Below are 26,202 nucleotides of genomic sequence, written 5' to 3'. Positions count from 1 at the left end.
TTCAATAATGCACCCTGTACTTATTAACCTCTGTAGCTGCCGCTGTATCGTCTCTCCACTGTTTGTTCAGCCCCTCGCTCACTAATGCTCTCACTCCATCACTCCACTTGTTGCTTGAGTTTTCACCTGCAAACTGTTGGAGTGGCACCAGCTGACGTGTGTGAAGCTCTGCTTTGGCGTCCTCCATGTCTCATGCGGTTGTTCGCCCATGTTTGATGATGCATACTGATCAGTTGTCTTAACTACTGACACTAATCCAGGACTTTGACTCACTAAAGCCCTTTTCAGACGTGGAATATGTAACACGGATGTGTTCATCTGTCTGTTAAAGTGATGGCTTTTTAATCAGAGGAGGACGTTTCTCACACAGGCTGCATCAGTTATGGTTCTTAAAATTTATTTTGCAGCTGGAGCCTTAATTAATGGCCATCGTGAGCTCACCGGCGCTTCTCAAATTGAATCCACTTGTTGTCTCAGTTTCATCAGAGAGCAAATTCAGCTGCCTGTTTTCTAATATCCGACAGTGCACGAGCACAGCATGACAAGATGTTAATTTGGGACTCTAGTTTAATTCCTATTGGCTCACATGATGAGTGCAGAATGTTAAGCTTGGATATCAATTTATTCTTCCCTGCAGTTTGCATCAGTAAAAATCAGAAAAATAGTCAAGGAGTGCTGGTTTGAAGATTATTGAGGTTGTATGTGTTTTAATATCTCTTTTGCACTGCACCACAGAGGGAAAACACTCCTTTAGTTTATGGGATCTGACATGTATAGAATCCTCCCAGCGACTCATTCACAAGTATTTCCTGGTTTTTAAAACTGCAAGAGATGATAATTAAGTGATACGTTTATTACAGTGCCAGGGAGAAGATGGTCAGTCTCTCTCTCTGCATGTTTTTCCGCCTTTATGTTCACAGGATAACATTCAATTCAGACTTGTGAAATGTTACTAGGTCTACTACGTAGTTTAAATGAGTAAGTGACTCAGACGCTTATTTGAACATGAGATCTACGTGTAAACTTGCCGTCACGTCTGTGTCCTGAGGTCTCGTGTCTGAAAGGGGCTTTATTGGACACATTGTTTAACGTTAATGCATCTGCCGCTGGTGATTCACTGTCAGAATCAAGAGTCATTGCTTGTATGTGTTTAAGTAAAAACCAAGCGTCACTATCAGAAGAAGTGCAGAGAATATTTTTGTTTACTCATTTTATCTCATTTAAAAACATGCAAACAGAATTTTATCATGAAGCTTATATTTGCTTTTGTGTTGTTATATTCCATCTAAGAATGAGTAAATCTTGGTGGTTGTTATTTCCCAGCTTATATGACATATTCCATTCATAGATTAAGTTGCACATCTGTGGTAAGCATGTGTGAACTCACGAATCTCTGATGCTCATTTTGCATATAAAAGCTGAAACTGCACCAACAGTATGTGAAATGATCCTCCTTGATATCAGATGAAGCTTTTTTTTTTTCCTTTGGCTGATTTTTACAGCTCCTCCTGCTTGGCCTTGGATCGTTTTTTTTTTTTTTTGACTTTGAAGTTTTTAACCCTTGTGCGTCTTGACTGTGTGAGCCCTCAGGTTTGACCTCTGTGTCCAATGTTTAGTCGGTCTCATTTGTGTTCCAGATTCCCCCTCGTCTGTGGTAAACAAACAGCTGGGATCCATGACTCTTGATGAACAGCAGGGTGCGTCCTCTCCCCCCACCCTGCCACTCGCTTTGTCGTCTTCACCCTCCCTCAGGGGAACATAAACGCTTTTCCTCATCCTGACCATGTCCACAGTCTGTCCTCCGTTCTTTTCAAACTTTTGTCTCTGTATCCACTGCTTTACTTTCCCATTATCTGTCCACATACACATTAAAGTGCAGATAGAAGTTACTAACAAATGAATCTAAGTCATGAAATCATCAAGATACTGTGATATTATCTGAATATTGACTTATATACATTGATTAAGAACCCCCACCTGCATGTTGGGTGGTTAAGTTAACAAACTGCTTTTTACCTGTAAAGGTTAGTTCATCCAAATTACAGCACCGACAACAAAAAACAAGATGCGTTATATTGTCTTAAAACATAGATTTGTTTTTTCTTACCCAGGTTCTGAGTAGGGCTTTAACTAACAATTATTTTCATTATTGATTAATCAGATAATTATTTTTTTCAATGCAACAGTTGTTCAGCCCATAAAAAGTCAGAAAAAAGTAAAAAAAAAAAAAAAATGATATTGAAGTGTCGTGTTGTAGTGTACTGATATTGATTAATATCAGTACATATCAACTGATACTAATTTTCTTATGAAAGCATTTTTGATTTTTAAGGTTTCCTTAACATTTGTTCTTTTGAATAGTTGACATGATTGATATGTGATTAAGCCATTTGACGGATGAAGTATGATGATGATCTCAAGCATATTTTTGTTCAGCAGTTTCTTTCTCAGCTGACATATATACAGATACAATATACAGATAAAATATCTGATAACACCTCAGCCAGTTTATCAGTCTAGTTCCAGTTCACGCTTGCGGCTTGAACCAGTTGATTTTTTTGGGCATTTTAGCTCAAAGAACTGACGGGAACAATTAACCAGTTATCAAAATAGCTGACAACTAATTTTCCCTCTACTGTAATGATCTGTTTATGACATGTGACTTGCCTCCCGAACACAAAGTGCCAGTTACACTTCATAATCCGCAAATTTCAAATGTCATCAGTTTTTATTGGGAACAATTTTTTTTTTTAAAGTTGATAAACATCTCTAACAACTTAAAAATCTAATATAAGTGAGGTTGAATCTCTTTGACGTGACTCTTGTCAAAGACTGTTGTGTGTGTAAGGTGTGTAATGTTCCTTCTGGGGCTGTGACTTGTGTATCTTGTGTCTCTGTGTGTTTCTGTCTTGTTGCTGTGGCTGCGTGTTACAGTGTGTCCTCCTCTGCTCTGGTAATGTCTGCTGCATGTTCCCATCATTGTTTGGTGCTGTTATTCAATGGGAAGTGATGCAACAGATTGTTGCACATTTCCAGTGTGCTTATAAAAGCAACAGGAAAAAAAATGCTCTATTTATTTCAATCAAAATTACAAGGTTAAACGGAACAGTCAGTATTTTTCTACTGCACTAATGAATCCCTCTTATTTGCCTGTGTCTTCCTCTCTCCTCTCAGGAGGAGCAGAAGCTGCAGGTTCACCTCCTGATGAATCTGTATCTGCACCAGCCACCAGCAGCGCTTCCACCACCTCCTCCTCCACCGCCGCCGCCACCACCTCCTCCTCCTCCTCCTCCTCCTCCTCCTCCACCACCACGGCCGGCACCAGTCGACCGAGCGCAGCAGAGCCGGTCCTCAGCTTACACTACAGCTCAGAGGGAACCACTACCAGCACCATCAAGCTGGACTTCACTGATGAGTGGTGAGTGAAGAAAGTCCAGTGAGTCTCTGCTCTCTGGAATCACTGTGAAGGTCTGTCAGAGGTGTTTTCATTCTTACACCTTGAAGGATTTCAGTGAGTGGATTTGTTTATATGGTAGCTCTTTATTCCAGAAACATGCCATATCCAGCTAATCAGTTAAAACAAACCAAATGACACAGCACACCATGCCAATTAAATACACGGTACCAAAAAGACAGGTAAGGGACCTTCTTTTTGTTCACTACAGAGGGTGCAAATTGGTTGTGGGGGTGCAATTTAAGTGATTTTATTGTACAGGCTGTTTTCTATTGGACCTGGTCCTTGATTTTGAAGAAGAATCCTAAGAATTTTACGACTACAAAAACGGTGTGCAGAATTTCTGATTCCATCTCAGTTTGCAAAGAGAAAAATCTGCTCCGTAAAACAGACAGTGCCAACTCTGTAATGTAACTTTGAGTTATAAAACCTTCACACTCACACATTTATTTTTCTCTTCTTCAAAACAAATGTAAACCATGCAGCCGCAGGCTTGACGCACTTGCTCACTGCTTTCTTTCCTCTACAGGAGCAGCACGTCCAGCTCTATGGGCAGCGGAGCTCCCAAAACATCTGAGGCCGTGGCCGCACAGAGCAGAGCGAGTGTGAAGACGGAGAGCTCAGTGTCGGAGCAAGGTGAGGGAGTCGTCTCCTCCAGCATCATGAAAACTGACCTGACACAATTTTAAATCAAATCAAATTTAGAGTAAAAGCCTGTTGCACCTGTGAAATCCCGCCTCACTTATAAGTGTGATCTGTTGTGACCACGTTTTTTTAGATAAACTTTTTTTTCTGAAATCAAGTGCGTTATACAAACAAGAAAACAGCAATACATGTCGAAGCCAAATCCAAATATATATTAATATTTTAAATGGTTTTGACAACTTTATTATTTAAGCAGGATGAGATAGTGTCTAAATAATGTTCATTTTTCTTCAGAAATACAGTAAAAATGTTTTTTTTAGTAAATTTACATTTGTGAAAATGAAATTTTCCCATGAAAAAAAAAACATGACTAAGAAAATTGTAGTCGTTGTATTTATGATATAGAAAGGAAAAAAAATGCTTTTATTTTATTTATTTTTTAATTTAATTTATTTTTTATTTATATTCATTTTCATGAAGGAAACATAGAGATGCCACAGAAGACAAATAAAACGTAGTAATAGTGTATTTCTATTTAATAAATACAAATAAAACTTTCAAATACTCTAAAACATGAACTCTTTCATACCTTGATAATTACAGGCAACACATCTGACTTGCAGACCTACAGCTCAGAACACCATACTAAACTAAAAAATACTGCAAAGTCTTGATGTATTAAAGTGTGTTTCCTCTCAGCTCCCTCTGAGTACCCGAAGCAGCAGAGTGTGCCGGCCGCCTCTGCAGAGCCCCCGTGTGACGCCTCCTGCTCCGGTGCCGCCGGCAGCTCGTCAGCTCCGGCCCCGGCGGGGGGCCCCTCTGAGGGCAACGGCGTGGCGTCTTCACCGGCGGAGAGGAGTCAGCCGGAGGGTACGGAGGACACATCGGGAGGCTGCAGGAGAGCGGAGCCCACAACGGAGGAGGGCCACTGTGGGAGGGGGCCGCAGTGGAGAGGCCCTCTCTCACCAGAGTGGGCGGGCCAGAGTCAGCCCGCACGGGGCAACCAGGACTCTGATGACAGCGATGACGATCCGATCCTCATCCCATCAACGAGGCTCAGGGGACAGGGACAGAGGTACGTTAGACAGGATGTTGCTCTTTAAGAAAACACCCTCATGTGTTTGAACGCAGCTTATTATCTGTTAGATTCAAATATTGCTCACTTTTAAAGGGTGGGCATGCTGACCTGGGTTTTTTTATGATGCCTTGCCATTGATTGTTTTATTACAAATATAGATTTAATACCAGAGGATCTGCAGTAGGAGATAGGATGATCAGGTAAAGTCCTTGCACTGGCAACTTAAAGCATCTAACCTTTCAGGTGTGTGACATGCAGCAGAGCTTTAAAACTCAACAGTGTGTAGTTTGAAGATAACGGTTTATGTGTTGGTTTGGTCATTCCACAAAAAAAAAAAAAAAAAATCACAGAAACACTAATAAGCACACAGCTAACTTTAGTGTTAGAGCGCCGTGCATGTGAGTACTGACTCCACAAATGGTGTGGGCATTTTGAGGATGTGGCACCACAGAGAGGTGAAGAACGAAGAGTGAATGACGAATGTGTGCATGACATCCTGATGGAAAGGAGCCGAGCAATGTAAATTTTCTCAGTAGGGGCTCTTTAAAAAAAACAAACAAAAAAAAAACATATCAACGGAAATTTTTTTCAACATGAACCGGTGTGTATCTGATTGAATTCACTGACACTGTTGTCTTGTAGTGAATGGTCAAGGCTTTGCATAACAATGGTAATGGCTTAATTCAGTTACCACAGAGCGAGTGGCTGCTTTCTAGCTTGGAGTTTTGTTTAAAAAAAAAAAAAAAGAAAAAAAAAGCTTGTTATTGATCAATGCGGCATAAAGTAAAAGCATGGAGTTCATGAACATCAATGACAGCATGCGGTTTGTCTGTCTTTCTTTTTGTGCGCTTTGTATTTACACGTATTGGCTTTCGTTGTGTTTGTCAGACGCTCGGCGGCAGCTCGTATCCAGGAGCTGTTCCGCAGGAGGAAAGAGAGAAGGGAGATGGAGGAGAGCGAGACCCAGAATATCAGGAGACCCTCAGTCAAAATGGTCTACAAGGGTCACCGCAACTCCAGGACAATGGTAAACCTCGGGCCATTCACATCGTATATTTGTTAGGGGTGTGAGGACCTCATGGAAAAGCCTCTTAAAGGAATAGTTCAACATTTTGGGGGAAAAAAAAAGCATGTCATTTCAGAAATCAAGTCTTTCTAGCTGTTCCAAAAGGCCACAGTCGAAGAGAGGGAGGAGATAGAAACTGGGATTACAACAGACACTTTTGAAGACAGTCTGTCCTGGAAACCATTCATTGTGTTGCAGTCAATGCTTCACATGAAAAGTGACAGAAATAGTTGTTACTTAGGAAAAAAAAAAGAGAGGGAGGTTAAAGGGAGGGAGGTTCCGCAGGAGGAAAGAGAGAAGGGAGATGGAGGAGAGCGAGACCCAGAATATCAGGAGACCCTCAGTCAAAATGGTCTACAAGGGTCACCGCAACTCCAGGACAATGGTAAACCTCGGGCCATTCACATCGTATATTTGTTAGGGGTGTGAGGACCTCATGGAAAAGCCTCTTAAAGGAATAGTTCAACATTTTGGGGAAAAAAAAAAGCATGTCATTTCAGAAATCAAGTCTTTCTAGCTGTTCCAAAAGGCCACAGTCGAAGAGAGGGAGGAGATAGAAACTGGGATTACAACAGACACTTTTGAAGACAGTCTGTCCTGGAAACCATTCATTGTGTTGCAGTCAATGCTTCACATGAAAAGTGACAGAAATAGTTGTTACTTAGGAAAAAAAAAAGAGAGGGAGGTTAAATTCTTGGCTCCATTCTCACTTCTGCACATTTTACGTTGAGAAGTGGGTGTGAATGATTTTGAGTTTCAGAGAGTTACAGAAATGGTCGGTCACGTTGAAAAGGTGAGTGGGGAGGGGGTCTCTGAACCTGTTTGAGCATCCGACTAGCAGCCTCTGGTGAGGCAGACTGGTGGCTCTCTTTCACGGTAAATTAGGAGATCAATATCAAGCACGTGTCTCTACATTAAATATGTATTTAAAGCCAGGATTTGCTTATCTTAGCTTATTTTAGCTTAGTATAAAGACTAGAAAGAGGGGGAAACAACTAGCCTGTGTCTGTCAATTTTTTTTTTGTAAATGCACCTACCAGCACCTCTGAAGTTCACAAATTAAAATAATGTATCTCATTTATTTAATCCAGACACAAACGTGAGAAAACAACAATTTGTGGTTTCACTGGGGATTAGGAAATTCTGGGCAGATGGATTAACTGTCGGTTGTCAAGAAACTGTTGGGCAGGAAACTCTTTCTGAAACCAAAGTGTCGTTTTTACATTGCTGTTTGTGTACGCATTAAACAAACGAGATACATGTTAATTTACGAGAGTTTCGTCATGCTAACTTCAGACACAGCCAGGCCAGGTGTTTCTAGTCTTTAACTAATTAGTCCTCTCATCTAACTCCCGGAGAGAAAGTGAATAAATGTATTTCCCAAAATCTTGGAACTATTCCTTTAACAATCAGCGGATACAGTTTTTTAAGGTTTTACCTCTTTCGTGTGTAGATAAAGGAGTCGTGTTTCTGGGGCAACAACTTTGTGATGAGCGGCTCAGACTGCGGCCACATCTTCATCTGGGACAGACACACGGCAGAGCACCTGATGCTCCTCGAAGCCGACAACCACGTGGTGAACTGCCTGCAGCCGCACCCCTACGACCCCAGTGAGCCCCACCCCAGCTTCACTCTGGACCACTGATCATTTCGCCCAAATCCTCTCTGATAAGATAATGCGATGATGTTGTCTGATATGTTAACTTTTCATTTTCTGGGTCTGTTTCAGTTCTGGCTTCTTCAGGGATAGACTATGATATCAAAATTTGGTCGCCACTGGAAGAGTCGCCATCTTTCAACAGAGTCCTCGCTGACGAGGTACGAGAGATCACTGAAACCCTGTCCTCTGCTTCGGACAGGAGAGGAGAAACATCTGAGAAGAGAGCTGGTGGTTTTTGGGTATTTGTAGAGCTGGTTTTAATTCGCTGTGGAGATTCTGCGTCAGATCACGGTGACCCGTTGACTCCTGGCCGGCCAGACTCTTTGCTGCTTGTCATTCCCCTACTCTTTTTCCCCACACGAAGAGTAAATGAAATTGAATTTAGCTAATTTCAAAGTAATTTAACTCCATTTTATTTTTTCTATTAATTTATTTCACTCAGCTTAATTTAGTTTAAATGTTAATTTATAATATTCAATTGTTTTAATATAATGAAATTTACACAATTTGTCACAGAAAACCAGGATTCTCATTAGATTTTCTCTCTTTCTGGAACAAAAGCATTTGTTTCCTTCCTGTTACGCACCTGATTCAAGTTCCTTCACACTTTAATTTACACACTTGTCTCCTCCTCCTCTGTCAAGGTAATAACTCGGAACGAGCTGATGCTAGAGGAAACGAGAAACACAATCACAGTTCCAGCCTCTTTCATGCTCCGAATGTTGGCCTCCCTTAATCACATCAGATCAGGTACGTACACACACACACACACACACACACACACACACACACACACACACACACACACACACACACACAAACCTGTTTTTTAACCTCATGCAAATTGTTTAAATATATGTGCCTATTAATGCCTGGGAACAGAAATATCTGATATATATCTACTTTTTCATCCTGTAGATCGACTAGAAGGCGATCGCTCTGAAGGTTCGGGCCAGGAAAATGAGGATGAGCAGTAGCCTGCTGGCATTTTATTATAAAGAAAACACTATTTCTTCTTGCTGTATAGCACTTGAAAAAAAGATTTGTACAAGTATAGTGTAGAATACTTCCTTTTGAAAATTAGTATAATTTCTAGCCCCCCTGTTTTTTTAAGATGACTTTCTTACTGATGTTTCTGTATGAGGATAAACTACATTTGTGTGAATGCAAAAGGAAAGGACGTCAGTATATATATATATATTAAGTGTGAGAATAATGGCGACTGGTGTGCAAGGATGTTAAGTGCAATATTATTTTGTAGGAGAGAGTGAGCTTTGATCAGTGTTAACGTGTGACATTTTGGATTTGTAGCACAAAGCTAAGAATTGTTGATGTGCTGCTCCGGCAGTTACGCATGTGAACAAGGACTTTAAGTAAAACAAACTTGGAAAATGCTTTAATTTTGTTGTTGGAAAACCAGAATCAAAGCTGAGGTTCTTCTCCCCAAAGGGTCACGTCACTAAATTATAATCTTTTACAGAATTTGGAAAAAAAATAAAAGTCAATGGCATCTCAAAGATGTTGGCACTTGTCCAGAAGACAAACGCTAATGGTGACTGTTCATTGATCAAACAAATTAATTCAAATTAATTCAAGAATTAAACAATAATCTCTGTACATCGTTTACAGACTTGCACAGACCTCTGGAGAGATGCTCTGGGTAGATACTAAGTGAAGCAGCAATAATTGTTGGCAGGATACGTTTCGTGGATGTCTGCAGTCTTCACCAAACTGACTTTTTCAACTGTATATAAAAATAATTCCCAGTAATATAATTAATTGGACATGACATGGACCTGGTAAGTGCCAGAAATTTGATGGATGGATTAAGCAATTTAGAAAAATAATTTATCTAAGTGAAGTTAATTAAGGTTTTTGCTAAAATAAACTTTTGTGAGTCTTTGCTACTGTGGCTAGTGGTAACAACAGTGTTTGATACAGGTCTGATGGTTCTGACTTTATAACTAATGTTACTGTTTACGGCAGGTAAGAAAAAATATTCAAGATGAAATGTAAGACTTAAGGTCTTTTTATTGAGGGAACTGAATTCAATGCTTTAACATTTTTCAGGACTTGCAGACACCCTGGTAACGCTGTGAAATCACAGCAGCACAGAACAGGACAACAATTTGTTCAAAAAACTTTATGTAAAAAAAGGTAATAGAAGAATCTTAATACAAAACTTTACTGGAAATATTGGTATTAATAGTTACTGTATAGTGAAAATCAAAAGGTTACATCACTTCTCAGGTGTACAGCTTTTTCTTACAAAAGTAGTACCTGTTCAAACGTAATACAAAAATACGAGGTAAGACTGAAGCATCAGAATTGTGCTCTACACATTACAAATCTCAGAGTTCCTTTTATAATAGCAAAGGAAATGGTGGAGTGTATAAACTGAGGTAAACCACATGTACCACCAAATTAATAAATTTTGTAGTTTAACACCAGTTTTTTTTCCTTAAGACAGAACTTGCCCTCTGATTTAACACTGAACACGATTTCTTTTTCAGTGAGTTGACTTTCAGTGACCAATAGTAATTTATTTCCGTCATGTCTTTGCATTGCCCATTTTGTGCACAATATTATGAAATGTGGGCCCTTGCTAATGCATTTTCGTTGATATAACAATCTTGAAATATTAATAACAGTCGGTCTCCAAATGACTAATTTTGGACTTCATTACTTCATGAGTCTGTTTTCTTGTTACCTCATTTGGTCGTCACTACATCCCTGCTATTATACAGCTTCGCCTTGGACTGTATCCAAAAACTCTGACCAAACAGTAATAATCTCCTTCTCTGACATTAAGCAAGAGTGGTTTCTGTGAGAACAAGTACACACTGTATGTTCAAGTGCAATTACTGTGCATGTCCACAGTCGTACGTAGCAGATCCCTGCTCCTAAAACACAATAAGAAACACACCTTAATCTTTATGTACCTTAATAATACTACAAGTGTTGACAGATTCTGTTCATATGGTGAAGCTCAGGGCTGGGCAATACATAGATGGACTGTATCACTGTAATAACTTTGAATTTCAATACACAAGTTCATTTTCAAAATGTGCCTGTTTCCTAAACCAAATAAATCCTATTCATTCCTATGTGCTTGAACTTACAGCCAATTTAGTAGACCTGCAGTGATTAGTTGACTAATCGATTAGCTGATCGATATAAAATTAATTGTTGGCTATTCTGATACTCAACTAATGATTTGTCATTATTGGATGGTTCTAGCTTCTCAGATGTGAAGACTTGATGCTTGATGTCGTACATACAGTAATAATAAACTGAATATCTTTGGCTTTTGGACTGTTGGTCAGACAAAACAAGACATTTGAAGATGTTATTTTGTGCTGTGGGAAATTATAATGGGCCTTTTTTTTTTCCTATTTTCTGGGCTGAAAATCTGGGCTTGAAACAGACTTTTCTTACTGTAACTAAGAAGAACTTTTGAAAGGGATCTGGTAGCAGTGTTTTGAGTCCTTTGGAAGATAGAAATGACTGTATTCTTTCATACTGCCCAGCCTTAATGAGGTGTGTGTTCTTGTCATTTCCATGGACATACAATAACAATAATATATAGTAGTAAACAATTTACTACAACATTCAGACCATTTAGGTTACAGTAGTTAAGTCTTCCTGTGTGATAACATACAAAAGCTTGCAAAGATTGGTGTGCACTTTGTGTGGTCCATCATAGTGGAATGAATAATGTGCCTCTTCCTGTTTCCTAATAATTTCAAGTATGGGGTACCCATGTGTAACAAGACTTCATAATGTGTACCAAGGAGCAGGAAAAGCTCCAATCTGAAAGGTCTCATATATAACAGTGTTAAGGGTGCGAAACCCTTACAGTTCACCAATAATAACGGTGTATGGTCTAAGAGCGTCCAACAAGTTACCAGACCGGCTGTGCTCAGGCTGGTTTCTCCTCCACGTCCTGCTCTTCTTCATCTCTGTCGTCTTTGACGATCCCTTCATCGATACTCTCCAGCCTCAGTCTCTGACCGTCCAGGTATCTGGGTCTCGGCGCTGCCCTGGTCGTGAACAGTCCCGCTGGCAGGGCCAGACCGTCCCCAAACAGAGTGAGTTTAGCGTCGCTCTCTATAGCCTTCGCCAGGCAGGAGGCAAAAGAGTCGAGAGATTTGTGTACCTCTGCGTGGACTTGGACTGAGGATGTGTTGGTGTTTTCAGCTGTGGAGGAAATTGTTGATACTGAATTATTTGTGAGGTCTATTAGACAAATGCTACAGTAAACAAATCTTATGTTTCATTTGATTTGTTTTGTAGCTTGCTGACCACAAACTCTTTTTTTTCCAAGCCACCTGTGAGTATGAACTCTCTCCTCTCTAATCTTTTGTGGAGCAGGGAAATGACAGATACCTTTGGAATGCTCCACCTGGTCTTCAAACGTGACTGAGCTCCTCCTCTTCCCTGATGGATTTCCGTGCTGCTGTGCTTGGGAGGTGCCGTCAATGGAGAAGTTATCCAGCAGCATCACATCTGTACCTGCAGGCGAAACAAAAAACCGTGGTGAAGTGAAAGAGGTACCTCACAAAAAACTCAGTGTAAAAGGAAATATCCTCCTCATAGCTCTGATAGCCAGAAAAGTACACAATGAGTCGGATAATTAGACATTTCTTTGTGTTACACATGACGTTACTTGCCCAATTTACGCCAGCCTCAAATGAAAACATGAGCTGTGTAACAGGAATGTGAGGCTGACAGTAACAAAGCTGTGGAAGTATGACGCAATAGGGTGAGTAAGATCATCTGCCAGCCTTTCAAGACCCCGTGTTTACAACTTAATCTGATGTTCAAGTTAAGATCAACAGTTGGGTTTTAAAAAGCAGGATAGGCCCAGTTTAACAGAAGGAATGAAAAGATTTGTCAAGAAACATCCAACTTCTGCTGGTGATACTACCAGCAGTCCTTAAGCAAATATAAGGACAACCCAAGAAGTTGATGATTAGCATTAAATATAATTGAACAGTGGGTTGTAGTGCTTTAGTGATTATTCAATGATTTATTATTCAAAAGAAATAATCTAGCAAATCTGATAACAAATAAATTCAATGTTCAAGTAAATTATAAAGAAAAATATCAAACTGTCTCGTTTCAGCTTCTCAAATGTGGGAATTTGTTGTTTTTCATTGTTTTATATAATTTATATAATATATAATGTATTTGAGTTTTGGATTGTCGGTTGGTCCAGACAAGCTTTTTAATAGGATGCCACTTTGGGCTCAGGGGAATTGTAGTAGGCCTTTTCCCTCTGTTATATCTAAACATTTCATCTATAAAAGTCAAATGTCAAGAAAATTTGAATAAGATTTACACCAACACGTTTTCCAGTTACACCATCAAACCTCTTTCTGCCTGGTCTGTGTTGGGTTAGCAATATGTAATGAAAATATCAAATGAAACTACAATAACAAGAGAATATGTTGATCAAAAATCATGACGGAATTGTGATCTCAGTTCTGATTTAAAGAAAATAAAAAAAATAATGTGATTCACATTTTAACTATAATTAAAATGTGAATCACATCACAGTCCTAAAATGAGAGTAAGTATGTAGTATATACTGTGCAGATTTAGTGTATAGGATGGATTTAGGACACACAGAGGGAGTCTTTTCTAAATCCCTGTGCTTCCTGTGTGCAACACTTACATGAGTCCTGAGTGAAACTGAAGCCAGTATCTCCTGTGCTGCTGCCAGGGGCTAACAGATGCCCTCCACCCGCCAGCATGGCAGTCAGGTGTGGGGACATACCCAAGTCTGAAAGAACACCAGAAAGCTCTTGTCAAACAAACTCACACATACAACACACAAAATCATGACAGCACAGGACTGTAAATCTAAGCAGGCTGTGTAAACAGTACAAAAACATTTATACAGGCATATTCTAGAAATAACAAGTTGTCCTTGTTTTGGCGGTCTATTTGCATCTTCCTGAACATTGTTTTTGGTACTGTGTGTAGCACATTGAGAGCCACCAAAGTCACAATCCGTATATTTTTAAACATGCTTGGCTAATAAAACTGATTCTGACTTTTGGACACCGACTTCACATTTTAACATAAAAAGGTCAGAAATCCAGGAACAGAGATATGCCAACATTCCCATTCATACCGATCTGCATGGAAAACTTTTCCCACCTGTGATTCTGTTGGAGATGCTGAACAGTCGGGACGTCCTTTGTCGAGTGGCAAACGACTCTCTGTAGTAGCGGTCTCCAAAGCACATCCCCAACAGCTCCTTCCTCACCGTTTTATTCCACAGACCATAGATGAGCGGGTGGCACACGGCACTGCAGAAGGAAAGCCATGCTACCAGAGTCTCCAGCCCCTCAGAAACACTCCCCTGTCCCAACAAAGCCTCAGTACACACCACACCAACATACGGCCCCCAGGTCATGAGGAAGGTGCCTATCACCACTAAGATGGTGACGAAGGCCTTGCATTGGCTCCCTGCGTACACAAGGCTCCGCCGGCTTCCATTAGAGGAAGTTGAGGTGCTGGAGTTCTTACGTCCGTTCCTCTGAGCTCCACTAGAATCGTCCTGAGCCACGACGACGGTTCCACAGTGTACTTTACGAGCTTTCATGCGGGCGACGCGGAAAATGACACCGTAGCAGGCCAGCATGATGAAGAAGGGGGGAAGGATGCACCACGCGACCCAGAAGGCTGTGTAGCTCGGCTCTCTGTGCCAAGACGCAACACAGGTCCACTTGAAGCAGTCAAACTCGAAGGAGGACCAGCCGAACAGAGGAGGCAGACAGCCCACCAGAGAGTGTAACCACACATAGGCAATGACCACGACCGCCCGGTTTCCTGTGATCTTCATGGGGTAGATCATTGGGTAGAGCACTGCGTAATACCTGTTGCAGCAAGAGAGGAAAGCAGTGAGGGAACAATCAATAAGGGAAACATAACACCTTTCTCAAGGGAGCCTTCTGGTCCAACCAATACAGAGACTGCTCAGATTTGTGAGTGTGATACAGAGACTAAAGGCGGCATTTCCCCCCCAACAAAGCTGTAAAGTGTTTTCTGAAAAGCTGCATACAGAGGAGAAAGAGAGGGGCTTGGCAGAAGAACAACAACATGCACTGTAATCAAAAATTCCCAAAGGTGCTCGGGGTAATTAGGATAGCAGTGAGAACAGTGAGGACTGTATGCTACAAGGAAAATTTTATTTTAAATTTTTACAGCTCGCTGTGATTCCTGACAACAATATATTTTAAATAAGGTGGTGTTAAATGTTATTCCGACAAACTTTTAAGTGCAATGTGTCTCGATAAAAAGTCTTAATTAGGGTTGTAACCTAGGTTTATTTTCATTGTTTATTAATTTGTTGATTTTTTTTTTTGTTGTTGGTTCTTTTTCTAAATGATAGATTAATCCTTTGGTGTATAACTGTTTCTCCAGGGGGTGTCTTCAAATTTCCTGTTTTGTTGAACAAGCAATCCAAAACCCAAAGAGATTAAATTTATAGTGATATAAAACTGAGAAAACCAGAAAATCCTTTAGCAAGGGAATGTCTGGTAGGCCTGTTTTTACACGATGAATGACTTGAAAGATGAATCAAATCATTACTGTTGACAATATTTGATAAAAATAAATCAATTAATCAAATATTTGATTTTAAGTTGTGTTATTTTCTGGCAAACTCTTTTTAAAAGGGCTTGGTATAGTTTTACATTTTTGGATGCCAATATGAAACCCTAATTACAGTATTGATAACAAAAGATACATTTTATACATTGACATCTCATATCGAGGAATATAAACATTTTCTCCTTTCTCAAATGCATGTTTAATTTTGTCTTAACTCAAAACAGCCGTACAAGAACTTTGCCTAAATGAAATACAGTCTTCAATTACCTAAATTATTATTTCACACTTTAAGTATCAAATCAATTAATAAGCAAACAAACCTAAGAATCTATTCAAACACCGAATTCCAACTTTCATTACTTTTGTCAATACAAGAGACACATTTTGGTTGGTGCTTAGAAAGTTGTTAAGTTTTATCCTCAGCCCTATTTCTTGAAATTTTCTTTGACTAAAAAATTAAAAAGGGGTTTAGTTTGCTGATTAGCTATGTACATGTCGGCACTTTTATTTGTGTATCAGTTTCTTATTTCTAAAAATAGGAATTAATGGAAATAATCTCAGCTCTGCAGATGAATGGTGCATTCATATCAGTGGACATTTGAAGTTACTTTGTGTAAGCCTGTCTAATGCTTGTCACTTGAGCTGGGAAAATCTCCAGAAAAATACCATGACCTAAGTGTGTGGTTGACTAATCTTATTTTACAAGGCAACAGACTGACCTTAAAGGGAAACACACCAAACATTTAACTTTTTCTCGTTTGTGAACAAGAATAGTTCCAGAGCCAGGAATAACAGAAAAATGTCAAATCTCTTATTCACTGAAAAAGGTTGACCAAGAACAGCAGCATCAAAATGTGGAGATGCTTTATAATTGTACTGAGGTAAAGACACAGTTCACATTTACTAAAAAAATATGTGCTCTGCTCCCAGAAAATGGAAAAATACCTATTTATTGGCTTTTATAACAGGTTTTTTTTTTTTCACAAAAGCTGTTAACGTTTGTCACTCAGTGAAAGATATCACTGCATGAGGAATGAAAGCACAGACCACATATTTTGTTGTTCACTTTCATACCAACTGTGACGGACATAATCATGCTCCTGCTAATCTCATCAAGATGTTTTGTCACCAAAAACGGTTTGCAAAGAATTTTATTTAACAAAACAGATTCAAAAAAATAAATGAATGCAAATTCAACTCATTTGATTGTAATGAAAAAGAAATCTCACCAAGGCCTGTACTTGAGTTTTTAAAAAAACACATCTTTTTGTATGTGGGGTCTTCTGCTTCAGTAGCTCATTCTAAAATTTCACCACGCTAGTTACATCTGAGTAAAATATCCACTCTCCCCAATAGATACTGTTGTATGCAAATGTTTGCCACCATTACTGTTCAATATTTTCTGTTTTTTAAGTTCATGAAATAAAAAGTAGCATGTCTTAACATTTGAAGAACGGCTCATTTTTTAAATGTCTGTTGCTGTATTTACTGCTGTATATGTAAAATACTGCTGTATTTATTTCACTCCCAATACTGTTGTATTTATTATCACCCATGAAAATGCTGCTCCACTGACAACAAATACTGGGCCACATTTGCAAAAACAGCAATGTCAGTCTTTTTTAGCTACAATGGAACAAATGTGTTGTATTTAAGAGGTCAAACATTCCTTCTTAGCAACACGCTGCCTCACACTCACTAACATGTTGAAGCTTCCTAATACAACTACAATCTGATACCAGTGGCCAATGATCAGCTGTTCTGGTGATAGCGTTTAACTGCAATGCTCATGGGTATGGGAACAAATTATGGTAACAGAAATGTACCTCTGTAACCCTTAGGCCACTGCTTTCTCTGCATAAAAATAGTCAATTCTGTTTTAAGTTTGAATTTAAAGTTGTATCAATCAGAATTTCTATACTCACAATGTATCAGATGAGTAATGCATCATGTTCAATGTGAGAGAAGGCAATTGTAGTGAGAATTATCACCCAACTCTGCAATTCCCCTCTGCTTTTATTTTGGTTTTACAGCCTGCAACTTTACTGCTGTGGTTCAGTAAAAAGCCTCTAATAAATCAACAGTACACTACCTCCACAACACCAAGTGGCAAACAGACCAAATAAACCACTAGCAATTAGCAAGCATTTAGCAGCTGTAGATCCACATATTTTTGTTTGGCAAAGACCAAAATGGAGCTTAAAGGAAAGTGACTGCATTAATACAGGTTTAAGGACACAACATTCACTTGCTACTACTCTACATGACTGATAACAATGATTATCCAGGTGCCTACAATCATTATTCAGCACTAACCTGTCAATGGCGATAGCTCCAAGGGTGAGCATGCTGGCAGAGCTGATGAGCAGGTAGAGCAGGGCAGTGAAGTTGCACCACACCACCCCAAACACCCACTCTCTCTTTGCTGAGCTCACGGCCACGAACGGCAGCACCAGCATTGACAGCAGCAGATTGGACAGGGTCAGGCTGAACACAAACTTGTTGCTGGGTGTGAGCAGATAAGGCCTGCGATAGAGCGTGGCCACAATCAAGAGGTTCCCCAGGCAGGCGAGGAGCGTGATGGTCACAATGGAGACTGACTCCAGGGCAGCCAGACCCTCACCATTCCCCACCACGGTGCAGTTCCTACTGGTGTTCATGGTGAGAGACTGGGCCACTGGACAGGTGAAGGAATGGTAGGCGACTGCTAAGGAGCAAGACATGGTTAGAAAAAAAAAATGATGAAAGGATATACATTTAGCACTGCTAAAATTTCTGTTAAAATGGTGGTGGTGGGCAGGGGGGCAACAATATGCAGAAAACACTGGTATAGTCCTTTAATGCATGTCTGTGGATTATCTGTCAGATTTATAAACAAAACATAGATTAGTTTATGACCCATTAGTATAAATTAAATTACCCACACCATAAAGTTGTTTAAATCATCTCTAACTAGAAACTTAAAATAATCAAGTTATTGTTTTTTTATTGACTCAACAATTAATCAATAATTAAAATATGTTGATCAGCTGTCATTTAATCGACAAATTGTTTCAACTCTAATAATATGTTATATCAATGACAACAGGAGATAATATTTCTGTACTTAGTCAGATTTTGAATGCTGGACTTTTGCTTGTATTTTAGCTTTTTACATTGTTGTATTGCTACTTTAATTTAGTAAAGGATCTGACTGTACTCCTCCTGGCACTGGTTTTAATTTTCTCCATCCTCTTAAGTTAAGCAGAGGACATGTAACAGGGTCATTACTTATTCACAAGCTTTACACCTCAATTTAAGCGCCTGGAGGCTGAAAATCCTCACTAATAAATCGCCTGTGATCGGTGAAAATGTGTCTAAACCCTCTAAGGCTAGCCTCTTTAGTTAACATTATTTTTGCTGCATATCTGTTGCCATCTCTCAGCACGGTTAAAATTAACTTTTTAGAGTGAGTAGGTAGCAATAAAAGTGAACTTCAAAACACAGTCTATAGCGACATCTTAGCTTTTTGTACAGCTCACTGCCGATAATACAAACTTTATAAAAGTGTAATTACGCTGCCGCACTGACTACCGCTCGCTAGCAGTAACGCTAGCTAAAACAACAACCGTTAGTTAGCCTTGGTTAGCTAAAACTTTCTCCCATTGTCCCCCCCGAAACACAGCCACTTATCCCTCCTTACCTGCTTTGGCTCGGCTCCGTGGCTCCACATTTTCTCATCCGCGGTGACAAAACGTCCATCTTACTTGTCTGTTTTCAAACTCTGATCCAATAACTGTGATCTAAGCCTGAGAAATCTCTTGAAAGACCTCCCCTGACATCGTGAAGTTTAGTAACGTTTGAGCCGAATCACAGACGGCCAGCTGCGGCTGCAATGGCGTCCTCCTCCCACCTCCGCTTCAGCCCCGTCTCCCAGCAGACTCCTCCAGCGTGTGGGTGGTCGCCGAGCGGAGCTGCCTTGTTTTCACATCGGCATTGTGACTGTGATTTCGAGTGTAGCATGTAATGGCAGTGCACGTAATGTGTGTGCTTTTTCATCATCATTACACTGGATGGGCTGAAAAACCTTACAATACATTTTATCCAACTTCGGGTGCAACATGCAGTGTAGGCGTCTGTACTCATGTTTACAAAAACTAGCTCAATGCATGCATGTGTATTTATTTAATACAAAGCTGATCGGTTTTGTGAATGAAGCATCATGTTTATCCGGCTGGACCACCCACATGGATCAAAGCTTCCCGCACATAAGCGTCATCTTCCGTTATCCAATGGGAACCGGGACGGTACCGACTCTGCCCGTTTGATGGCACAGTTTGCCTGCATGTGACACCATGAAACAAACTGTGCTGAGGTCTAAAGGGGATAAATAGTAGCATGAATATTTTAGTGGTCCTCAATGCACTGCAATAAAAAAAATGCAAATAGAAGAAAAATCACAAAAAAATGAAGTTCACCGATTTGACAGTACGTGTGCAGCATTAAGAAAAACACCCAGTTGGCAGTTTATTGGGCACATAGGCCTACAGCTAAAAATCATGAGGTCTAACACAGATGTCCTGCAATAAATCCCACCCATCAAGGTCAAAATGTTCCGTTTTTACTGAGATTTTAGAGATATGTTCATTTAACTGTATGATCATTACAGCGGCTGTAGTTTGTGGTGTTACTGCCCTCATTGATATAAATGGAGTGGAGAAAATAAAAACACCTCTCCAAGTTTCAGTATTTGACTGCGTTTTCTGTATTTGGTTGTGTTTTTTGTGTTTTCTTTAGTTTTCTGTTCTTGATTGTGTTTCTGTATTTGTTTGCATTTTCTCACTTTTCAGCATTTTTGTCAAATTGGTGAATGTTTTCTTAATTTGCTTGTGTTTTGTCCGTTTCCATGTTTTCATAAGTAGAAGTTTGTTGAGTGTAGAATATGAAAGTAACCATCAAAGTCCCAACACTGCAACAAAGATGATTGATTTTTTTATTATTATTTTCTCCTGATTAATAAACTGATTGTTTGGTTTGTAAAATATCAGGAAATGGTGAAAAATCCTCATTACAATTATCCAGAGTCCAAAGTGACAACTTCACAATGCTTGTTTTGTCCAACCAAAGGTCCAAACCTAAAAATTATTAAAAGCCAATTAAATTATTAAAAGGAAAAACAGAAAATCCTCATGTTTGAGAACAAGAAAAAATACCTAAATGATTATCAAAGTAGTTGCCAGTCCACTTTCTGCATATTAATTGATTCATGTATACTTTTGTTAACTGTTGAGTGGTTTAATCTAGTGTTTTACTGATGTAGAATTAAGTGTGTATAACCAGATTAAAAAGCAGGGACAGACCACCCTAAATGACTTGTTCCAGACTATGGACTGAAATGATGTATCACCTGTGATACCTTTATCATAGCAGTTTGTGAACTACAATTTGATTCCATCGTTGTTCCATCATTTCTGAATCACAGGCTCTTAAGGGACACAACCCAGAGGCAGCTTTTCAAATGCAGTGAGCATGATGTAAACAGTACATGTATACAGTCATACTTAAAAAATTACATAAAAAACATGTGTAACCATATGACAAAGAATCAATCCTCTAACACAATGTTCATTTTGCTTTAAGATATCTACAACACCAATGTATGTGTCCCTTATTAAGCCCATTTGCTAAGTGTAAATATTTTACATTTTTGCCAACCCTAGTTTAAAGTTTTGTAACAATCCATGGTTACACAACAACAACTGCACAGAAAATGCAGTAGTGATCATGCGATGTCCTTTTATGAAGGGGGGGGGGGTCCAAAAAACTCCACTGTAATTGTCATAAATAAGCTAAAACACGTAGTAAAAAAACTGTATATGGGTATGGTCAGCTTGGGCTGATTTCTCATACAAGTTGTTGGAGAATGTTGTAAAGTCAATAAGATGTTAAACAAGATGAAGAAAGGATCAGTAATATTTTCCTTTTCAGTGACACACATCTAACGAAGCCATTTCCACTGTAAACCTCATGCTCGCCACAGTCCTCGCTCTCAATCACAGTAAATGTAGAATGTAAACAGATAACTTCGCATGGCAACAGTCTCCTACTGTGAAACAAGGAAAACAATGCCATCTGTGCTCTAAGTGAGAAAGTGAATTAAACTATGTAAACAGTTACTTTGGGGTAACCCATCTAGTCTTGTGGTGGTGCTATAAATGGGTGAAATCAGCCCCTACTGCAGCCTGTACCCTGTAGTCTGACTGTGACATTATGTGACAGTATGTAATGACAACACAAGTAAAACGCCTCCTTAAGACCTGAAATTAAAACTTTAGCATGGGGGTCTGTGGAGTGTAATCAGTCAGAAGAGAGACCATCAGACCCTGAAAGAGAGGAGAGATGTGCTGATTAATACCCTGTACATGATGGAGGCTAAGACCATTCTGACAGGATCAAAAGAAACAGTGTTTCATCTCACCATGATTGTCCACTTCCTATTCTCAGCCTCAGGGAAGACGAGGGAGCGGGAGGAGTAGAACACCTGGTCATCCACCTCCTCCATTTTACGGGGGAGACAATGCAGGAAGGTCCAGTCTGGTTTGGCCACACTTCCTGTCTGTAATGAACCAGAACCAAAATATGGAGTTGCTGGTGAATTTGTCTTAATTAAGTGTGTGGAAACACTTGGTGGCATAACACAAGAAGAAAAGAAACCAATGTGTAATCACTGTACATGCTCTACTGAGTCATTTTGGCTTTTATTCCCTTCAATTTTGTTTAGAATTGATTTTTAGTCATAGTGCCAGACATACTGCAATCTATCATTTTTATTGCCCAAAATAAGTACTGTGGATCTTCCATTTAATATCACCCTGTCAGTTTTGTGCATATAATAATGTAGTGTACAAAGCATCTTATAAAAGTGCATCTAGTTTTATTTTAACCTGGCTTCCTTATTTATATGTTGGATGAAGTCTGCAATTAGTGTTAAGACTAGTTTACCATACAGGCAGTTTGCAGAAGGTTAAATGCTTCACCTTCACTTAAAGCCAGTGTATAATAATACTATAATAAGATCCTTCTTTACCTGCATTGTGATCTGGTAACCATGAAAGTCTTTGAGCCTCTTTTTCTTCTCCTCCTCCTGTCCCATGCTGACCCAGGTGTCAGTGACTAAGACATTGCTGCCATGGGCGGCCTCCATCGGGTCAGAGGTCAGAACAAGCTGAGTTCCATACTGAGAAAAAATGCAATGCCATATTTAAGTCCTTTGACCACAGGTCGGTTTGTGATAATGCCACCTGAAGAGGATCTCACCTCTTTGGAAAGTCTCTGTGCCTCCTGAATAACGCTCTTCTCTGGCTCATACCCCTGCGAATGAAGATAAAGTTTTAGCTTAGTTTCTCATTAGGAATACTGATGCACATTACACTACAGAACCACAAGTTTCTCAAGCATCTCCTCTAACAAGACTGCAGAGGTGAGACGCCCACGTGCACACGAGTGTAAAAAGAGGCAAACCTTTGGTGTAGCAATCTTCAGGTGAACTCCCAATTTGGCTGCAGTCATCATGAAGGAGTGGAGGACGTTGTTGCCATCTCCAATCCAGCTCACTGTTAATCCACTAAGGGACCCATAATGCTCCTGGAAGAGAATGCTAGTAATTCAGAAAACACCATGTCATTATCATTTGCTGGATAAAAATTCTAGGAAACTGAAGGGTTGCAATACCTGTAAAGTGAGGAAATCAGCCAGAATCTGGATTGGATGGTAGAGGTCAGACAGACCGTTGATGATGGGGATGGAGGCCTCCTTATCCAGCTCCTCCAGCGTGGAGTGGCTGTACACTCGTGCCAAGACAATATCACAGAGTCCTGAGAGAACCCTGTGGAGGAAGAGATTACACGTACCCATAAGGCTGGAGTTCATAAACTGAATCAGGGGGGAATATCTGCTTGGAAAGACTGTCATTTCCCTTCAAAAATTACTGCAGCAGTGAACAGTGCCAGAAGCTTGTTGTCGACCTAAAAAGCTCATCGGTATGTCTATGGGTAAAAGACATTTGTTCAAATTTCCTTGGACAAACAAAGATTTGTCCGAGACAGTTTATGTACAGCAGGTATCCAAAAACTGGACTGGTCATTGCTATATGTTACATACTGTATTTCTCTAAGTGAAATCATAATTATAAGACTCACCTAGCTGTGTCTGTGCTGCTCTCATTCACTCCCAGGTGGATGTCCTGGGAGGTGAGGAAACAGGGGTGTCCACCCAGCAAAGCAAAACCTGGAATTATGATATTAAGGCAACTTTAATTCCCCTAAATGCAAAGCAATGCTTGAAAAAGGCATAACTATTTAAATCAAATAAGCATTCAGCAATGCAAAATGATGAGAGGGTGACAGTGCAGGGGAAAAGAGGAGTAAAAGACGAGCTGTTCAGAGGCAGAGTGCTTTGTTCCAGGGATGCACTCAGAGTTGCCTTTCAGCAGTTCTTTTGTGTCTATATTAACAATGACTTTCAGGAGTGGTATCAGCCGAGCTAACAGTATGAGGATACATTTTTATGGGAGTACTATGTAAATGTAATAATGGAGCCCCCCCATGTTTGTGTAAACTTATAACACTTGGAAACTGACTTGTGTCTTTATACATTTTGCCTGCAGTGACCGACCTCCATTATTATCCATGTTAATGTCTAACTGAGCCGCATGGCACACACCAGTGTAGATGTATATATGTAAAACTAACACCTGTCTCCGTGGACATTCTTGTTCTGGTGCTCCTCTTCTCAAATATCATCGCAATCGACTTTCCTTGCAGGAGAGGAAGATACTGAAATAGACATGATAGTTAGTTTCCTTAACTGGTCCACAAAGAGGCTGCACATTCAAGCTGAAGACAAAACAAATGGACACTGAGCTTAGCATTACATAGCTAAAGTAAAATACCTGTTTTTCATGCTTGATCCGATGTTTTAGATCCCCCGACACCCACAACAGCCTCTTGATTTCATCTGAGCTGAAATCTTTCAACGTGAGACAACTGCGACCCTTTAAACTCACAGGGCCAAGGGAAGCAGCTCCAATGCTGAAAATATGAATAACCGAAGGCATAATGGAAACAGTATTATGACGTGATTTCATTGCTGACAGAAGTTGACCACTCATGCTAATAATGAAATGAAGTTCTGTGGAGTTTCTTACCTAAACCATCGTGTCGAGCGGTTGTGTAAAGTTTTCAAACATTTGAAAACTGGCCTGTTTGCAGATAATAGTTTAGCAAACATTGCACCTCAAAATGGAAATCCAATGGAAGGGTAATGTGTAAATATTTCATCAGAGAGAAAACAACTTTCCCTCGCTGCCACCCAGTCCCACCTTAAACATATGGAGCCGGGAGCGTACAGGCCAACCAACCGGCAGCGTGGCTGCAGCTGACATCACCGCAGGACGCGGAAGCGAGGCGTGGCTTCACTCATGGGCTTCATTCAGTACTAGCTACGTGTTTGTTTGTTTTGGTTATAAACTTTTTACCATTTGGGATTTTTAATTAGAGTAAAACAGAATGCGTAAAACCAGTAACACCTAGAAATGCGGTTGCTAGGGAACAAATACAGCAAGCACTCATGAAACAGTTTCGGTCACATAGCAATCCCTCGGCAAACAATCGTTTGTACCTGTTATCCAGCAGATAGTTACATCTTTAAATTGGATTTCTTAATCTCACAGAAGTAACCAGTATTTTCGTGATAAAATGTTTGCGAAACTAACGTTTGAATCCATTATTTCCACAGACTAGCTCTACCATAAACTGTAAATAAAGACTGCTGTACTCTGTCTGGAAGGGCAAGCACGGCCATGTACTTTGTGGAAATGTTGGATTTAAACGTTGTTTTCGCCCCCGGGTAGTGATTTTATCATACGGGGCGGATAGTTAAGCAAACAACATGCCGCTGGAAAATAGGTAAAATAGTAACAATCCTCTTTCTTATGGTTTGCGAATGGGACTTTTAAACGAGCAATCACAACAGTGATAATGTCGCATTCAGGTTATGCCGTTTAAAAGAACTACGGACACTGGCTGTGAATGTAAAATAAAAAATATTAACACTAATACAACAGATGCCGCTAATTTCATAGGATCTACACATTGTTTGTTTGTATCTGGGTTCACTTACAAATACGCAACACGACAAAAGTAGCCAGTTTAGGCTGTTTATTAGCACTAGGGTTAACCACGTGGGAATAATGACCGAACGCTGTAAAGTGCTGTTTTTCCCATTCTGCCGCATTGCGTGAACGCAGCATAAGGTCATAAACGGGCTCTATTACGGTGAACCTCTAGGCGCATTGATAAACTTGTAAAACGGTCAGAGATAAACGCTTAGATATTTAACGGTTGCCTTTGACTATTAGGAACTTGAAATCATGCTTTTAAGAACATGTTTTGTTTTCCCTCTAATGTGTTTTGTTATTCCAAACTAATTACGCAATCAAAATGCTTGTCTGCCCACTAGATACACCTGAAAGCCAAGATATAAATATTTGTCACCTGTAATTGCTTCATAGTTAGAATAGGGACAGCTAGCTTAGCAACTCCTTTACCAGGTCCTGCCCCTCCCTGACTTGTACTTGATCTGCCGGTGTGTCAGCATCGAGCTACACGGCAAAGGTGAGGAGGTGGGTGTGAGGG

The 26,202-nt window shown here is 39.9% G+C and overlaps 3 protein-coding genes across 9 annotated transcripts in view; 1 reads left to right on the top strand and 2 right to left on the bottom strand.

Annotated features, from left to right (window-relative positions):
* The window catches only part of dcaf6 (DDB1 and CUL4 associated factor 6), a 28,128-nt gene extending 16,311 nt beyond the window's left edge, over nt 1-11,817 (top strand). The window contains exons 12-22 of one of the 6 annotated variants that reach the window (XM_022740354.1): nt 1,638-1,697; nt 3,175-3,418; nt 3,984-4,090; nt 4,799-5,174; nt 5,336-5,377; nt 6,066-6,095; nt 6,520-6,628; nt 7,697-7,853; nt 7,973-8,061; nt 8,548-8,653; nt 8,822-11,817. In XM_022740354.1, coding sequence (XP_022596075.1) covers nt 1,638-1,697; nt 3,175-3,418; nt 3,984-4,090; nt 4,799-5,174; nt 5,336-5,377; nt 6,066-6,095; nt 6,520-6,628; nt 7,697-7,853; nt 7,973-8,061; nt 8,548-8,653; nt 8,822-8,880 — 1,379 coding nt within the window. In that variant the 3' untranslated portion in view covers nt 8,881-11,817. Of the gene's footprint in view, nt 1-1,637; nt 1,698-3,174; nt 3,419-3,983; nt 4,091-4,798; nt 5,175-5,335; nt 5,378-6,065; nt 6,205-6,519; nt 6,629-7,696; nt 7,854-7,972; nt 8,062-8,547; nt 8,654-8,821 lie in introns of all 6 variants that reach the window. The other 5 variants (XM_022740359.1, XM_022740355.1, XM_022740356.1 and 2 more) reach the window with 5 other exon arrangements.
* Nucleotides 11,807-19,361, bottom strand: gpr161 (G protein-coupled receptor 161). Of its 2 annotated transcripts, none has more exons than XM_022740362.1 (6): nt 19,212-19,361; nt 17,846-18,236; nt 14,072-14,793; nt 13,584-13,691; nt 12,293-12,418; nt 11,807-12,103 (listed from the first exon to the last, which is right to left on the bottom strand). In XM_022740362.1, exons 2-6 carry the CDS (start codon nt 18,187-18,189, stop codon nt 11,826-11,828), a joined length of 1,578 nt encoding a protein of 525 aa, XP_022596083.1. In that variant the 5' UTR covers nt 18,190-18,236; nt 19,212-19,361; the 3' UTR covers nt 11,807-11,825. The 2 variants fall into 2 exon arrangements, with proteins under 2 accessions (XP_022596083.1, XP_022596082.1); XM_022740361.1 differs by having other exon boundaries at nt 17,846-18,233.
* A 1,044-nt stretch (nt 19,362-20,405) lies between these two features.
* Nucleotides 20,406-24,866, bottom strand: otc (ornithine carbamoyltransferase). Its single transcript, XM_022740620.1, has 10 exons — nt 24,714-24,866; nt 24,459-24,597; nt 24,261-24,342; nt 23,707-23,794; nt 23,240-23,393; nt 23,030-23,152; nt 22,826-22,879; nt 22,596-22,745; nt 21,987-22,124; nt 20,406-21,891 (listed from the first exon to the last, which is right to left on the bottom strand). The coding sequence occupies exons 1-10, from the start codon at nt 24,794-24,796 to the stop codon at nt 21,832-21,834; spliced, it is 1,071 nt and encodes a 356-aa protein (XP_022596341.1). The 5' UTR covers nt 24,797-24,866; the 3' UTR covers nt 20,406-21,831.
* Nucleotides 24,867-26,202: the final 1,336 nt, after the last annotated feature.

The sequence above is a fragment of the Seriola dumerili genome, unplaced genomic scaffold, assembly GCF_002260705.1.
Source record: "Seriola dumerili isolate Sdu_G_001 unplaced genomic scaffold, Sdu_1.0 BDQW01000052.1, whole genome shotgun sequence".
Taxonomy (NCBI): domain Eukaryota; kingdom Metazoa; phylum Chordata; class Actinopteri; order Carangiformes; family Carangidae; genus Seriola; species Seriola dumerili.
The sequence above is the reverse complement of the archived record's forward strand: the minus strand, read 5'-3'. Positions and strand labels throughout refer to the sequence as shown.

Coding starts and splice junctions, on each gene's coding strand:
- gpr161 (XM_022740362.1), bottom strand. CDS start 18,189: ATGAACACCAGTAGGAACTGCACCGTGGTGGGGAATGGTGAGGGTCTG. Junction 14,794..17,845: donor GGAGCTATCGCCATTGACAG/GTTAGTGCTGAA, acceptor TTGCTGCAACAG/GTATTACGCAGTGCTCTACC. Junction 12,104..12,292: donor CCAGGTGGAGCATTCCAAAG/GTATCTGTCATT, acceptor TTTCCTCCACAG/CTGAAAACACCAACACATCC.
- otc (XM_022740620.1), bottom strand. CDS start 24,796: ATGTTTGCTAAACTATTATCTGCAAACAGGCCAGTTTTCAAATGTTTG. Junction 24,343..24,458: donor GGATCAAGCATGAAAAACAG/GTATTTTACTTT, acceptor TGTCTATTTCAG/TATCTTCCTCTCCTGCAAGG. Junction 22,746..22,825: donor CACAGAGACTTTCCAAAGAG/GTGAGATCCTCT, acceptor ATTTTTTCTCAG/TATGGAACTCAGCTTGTTCT.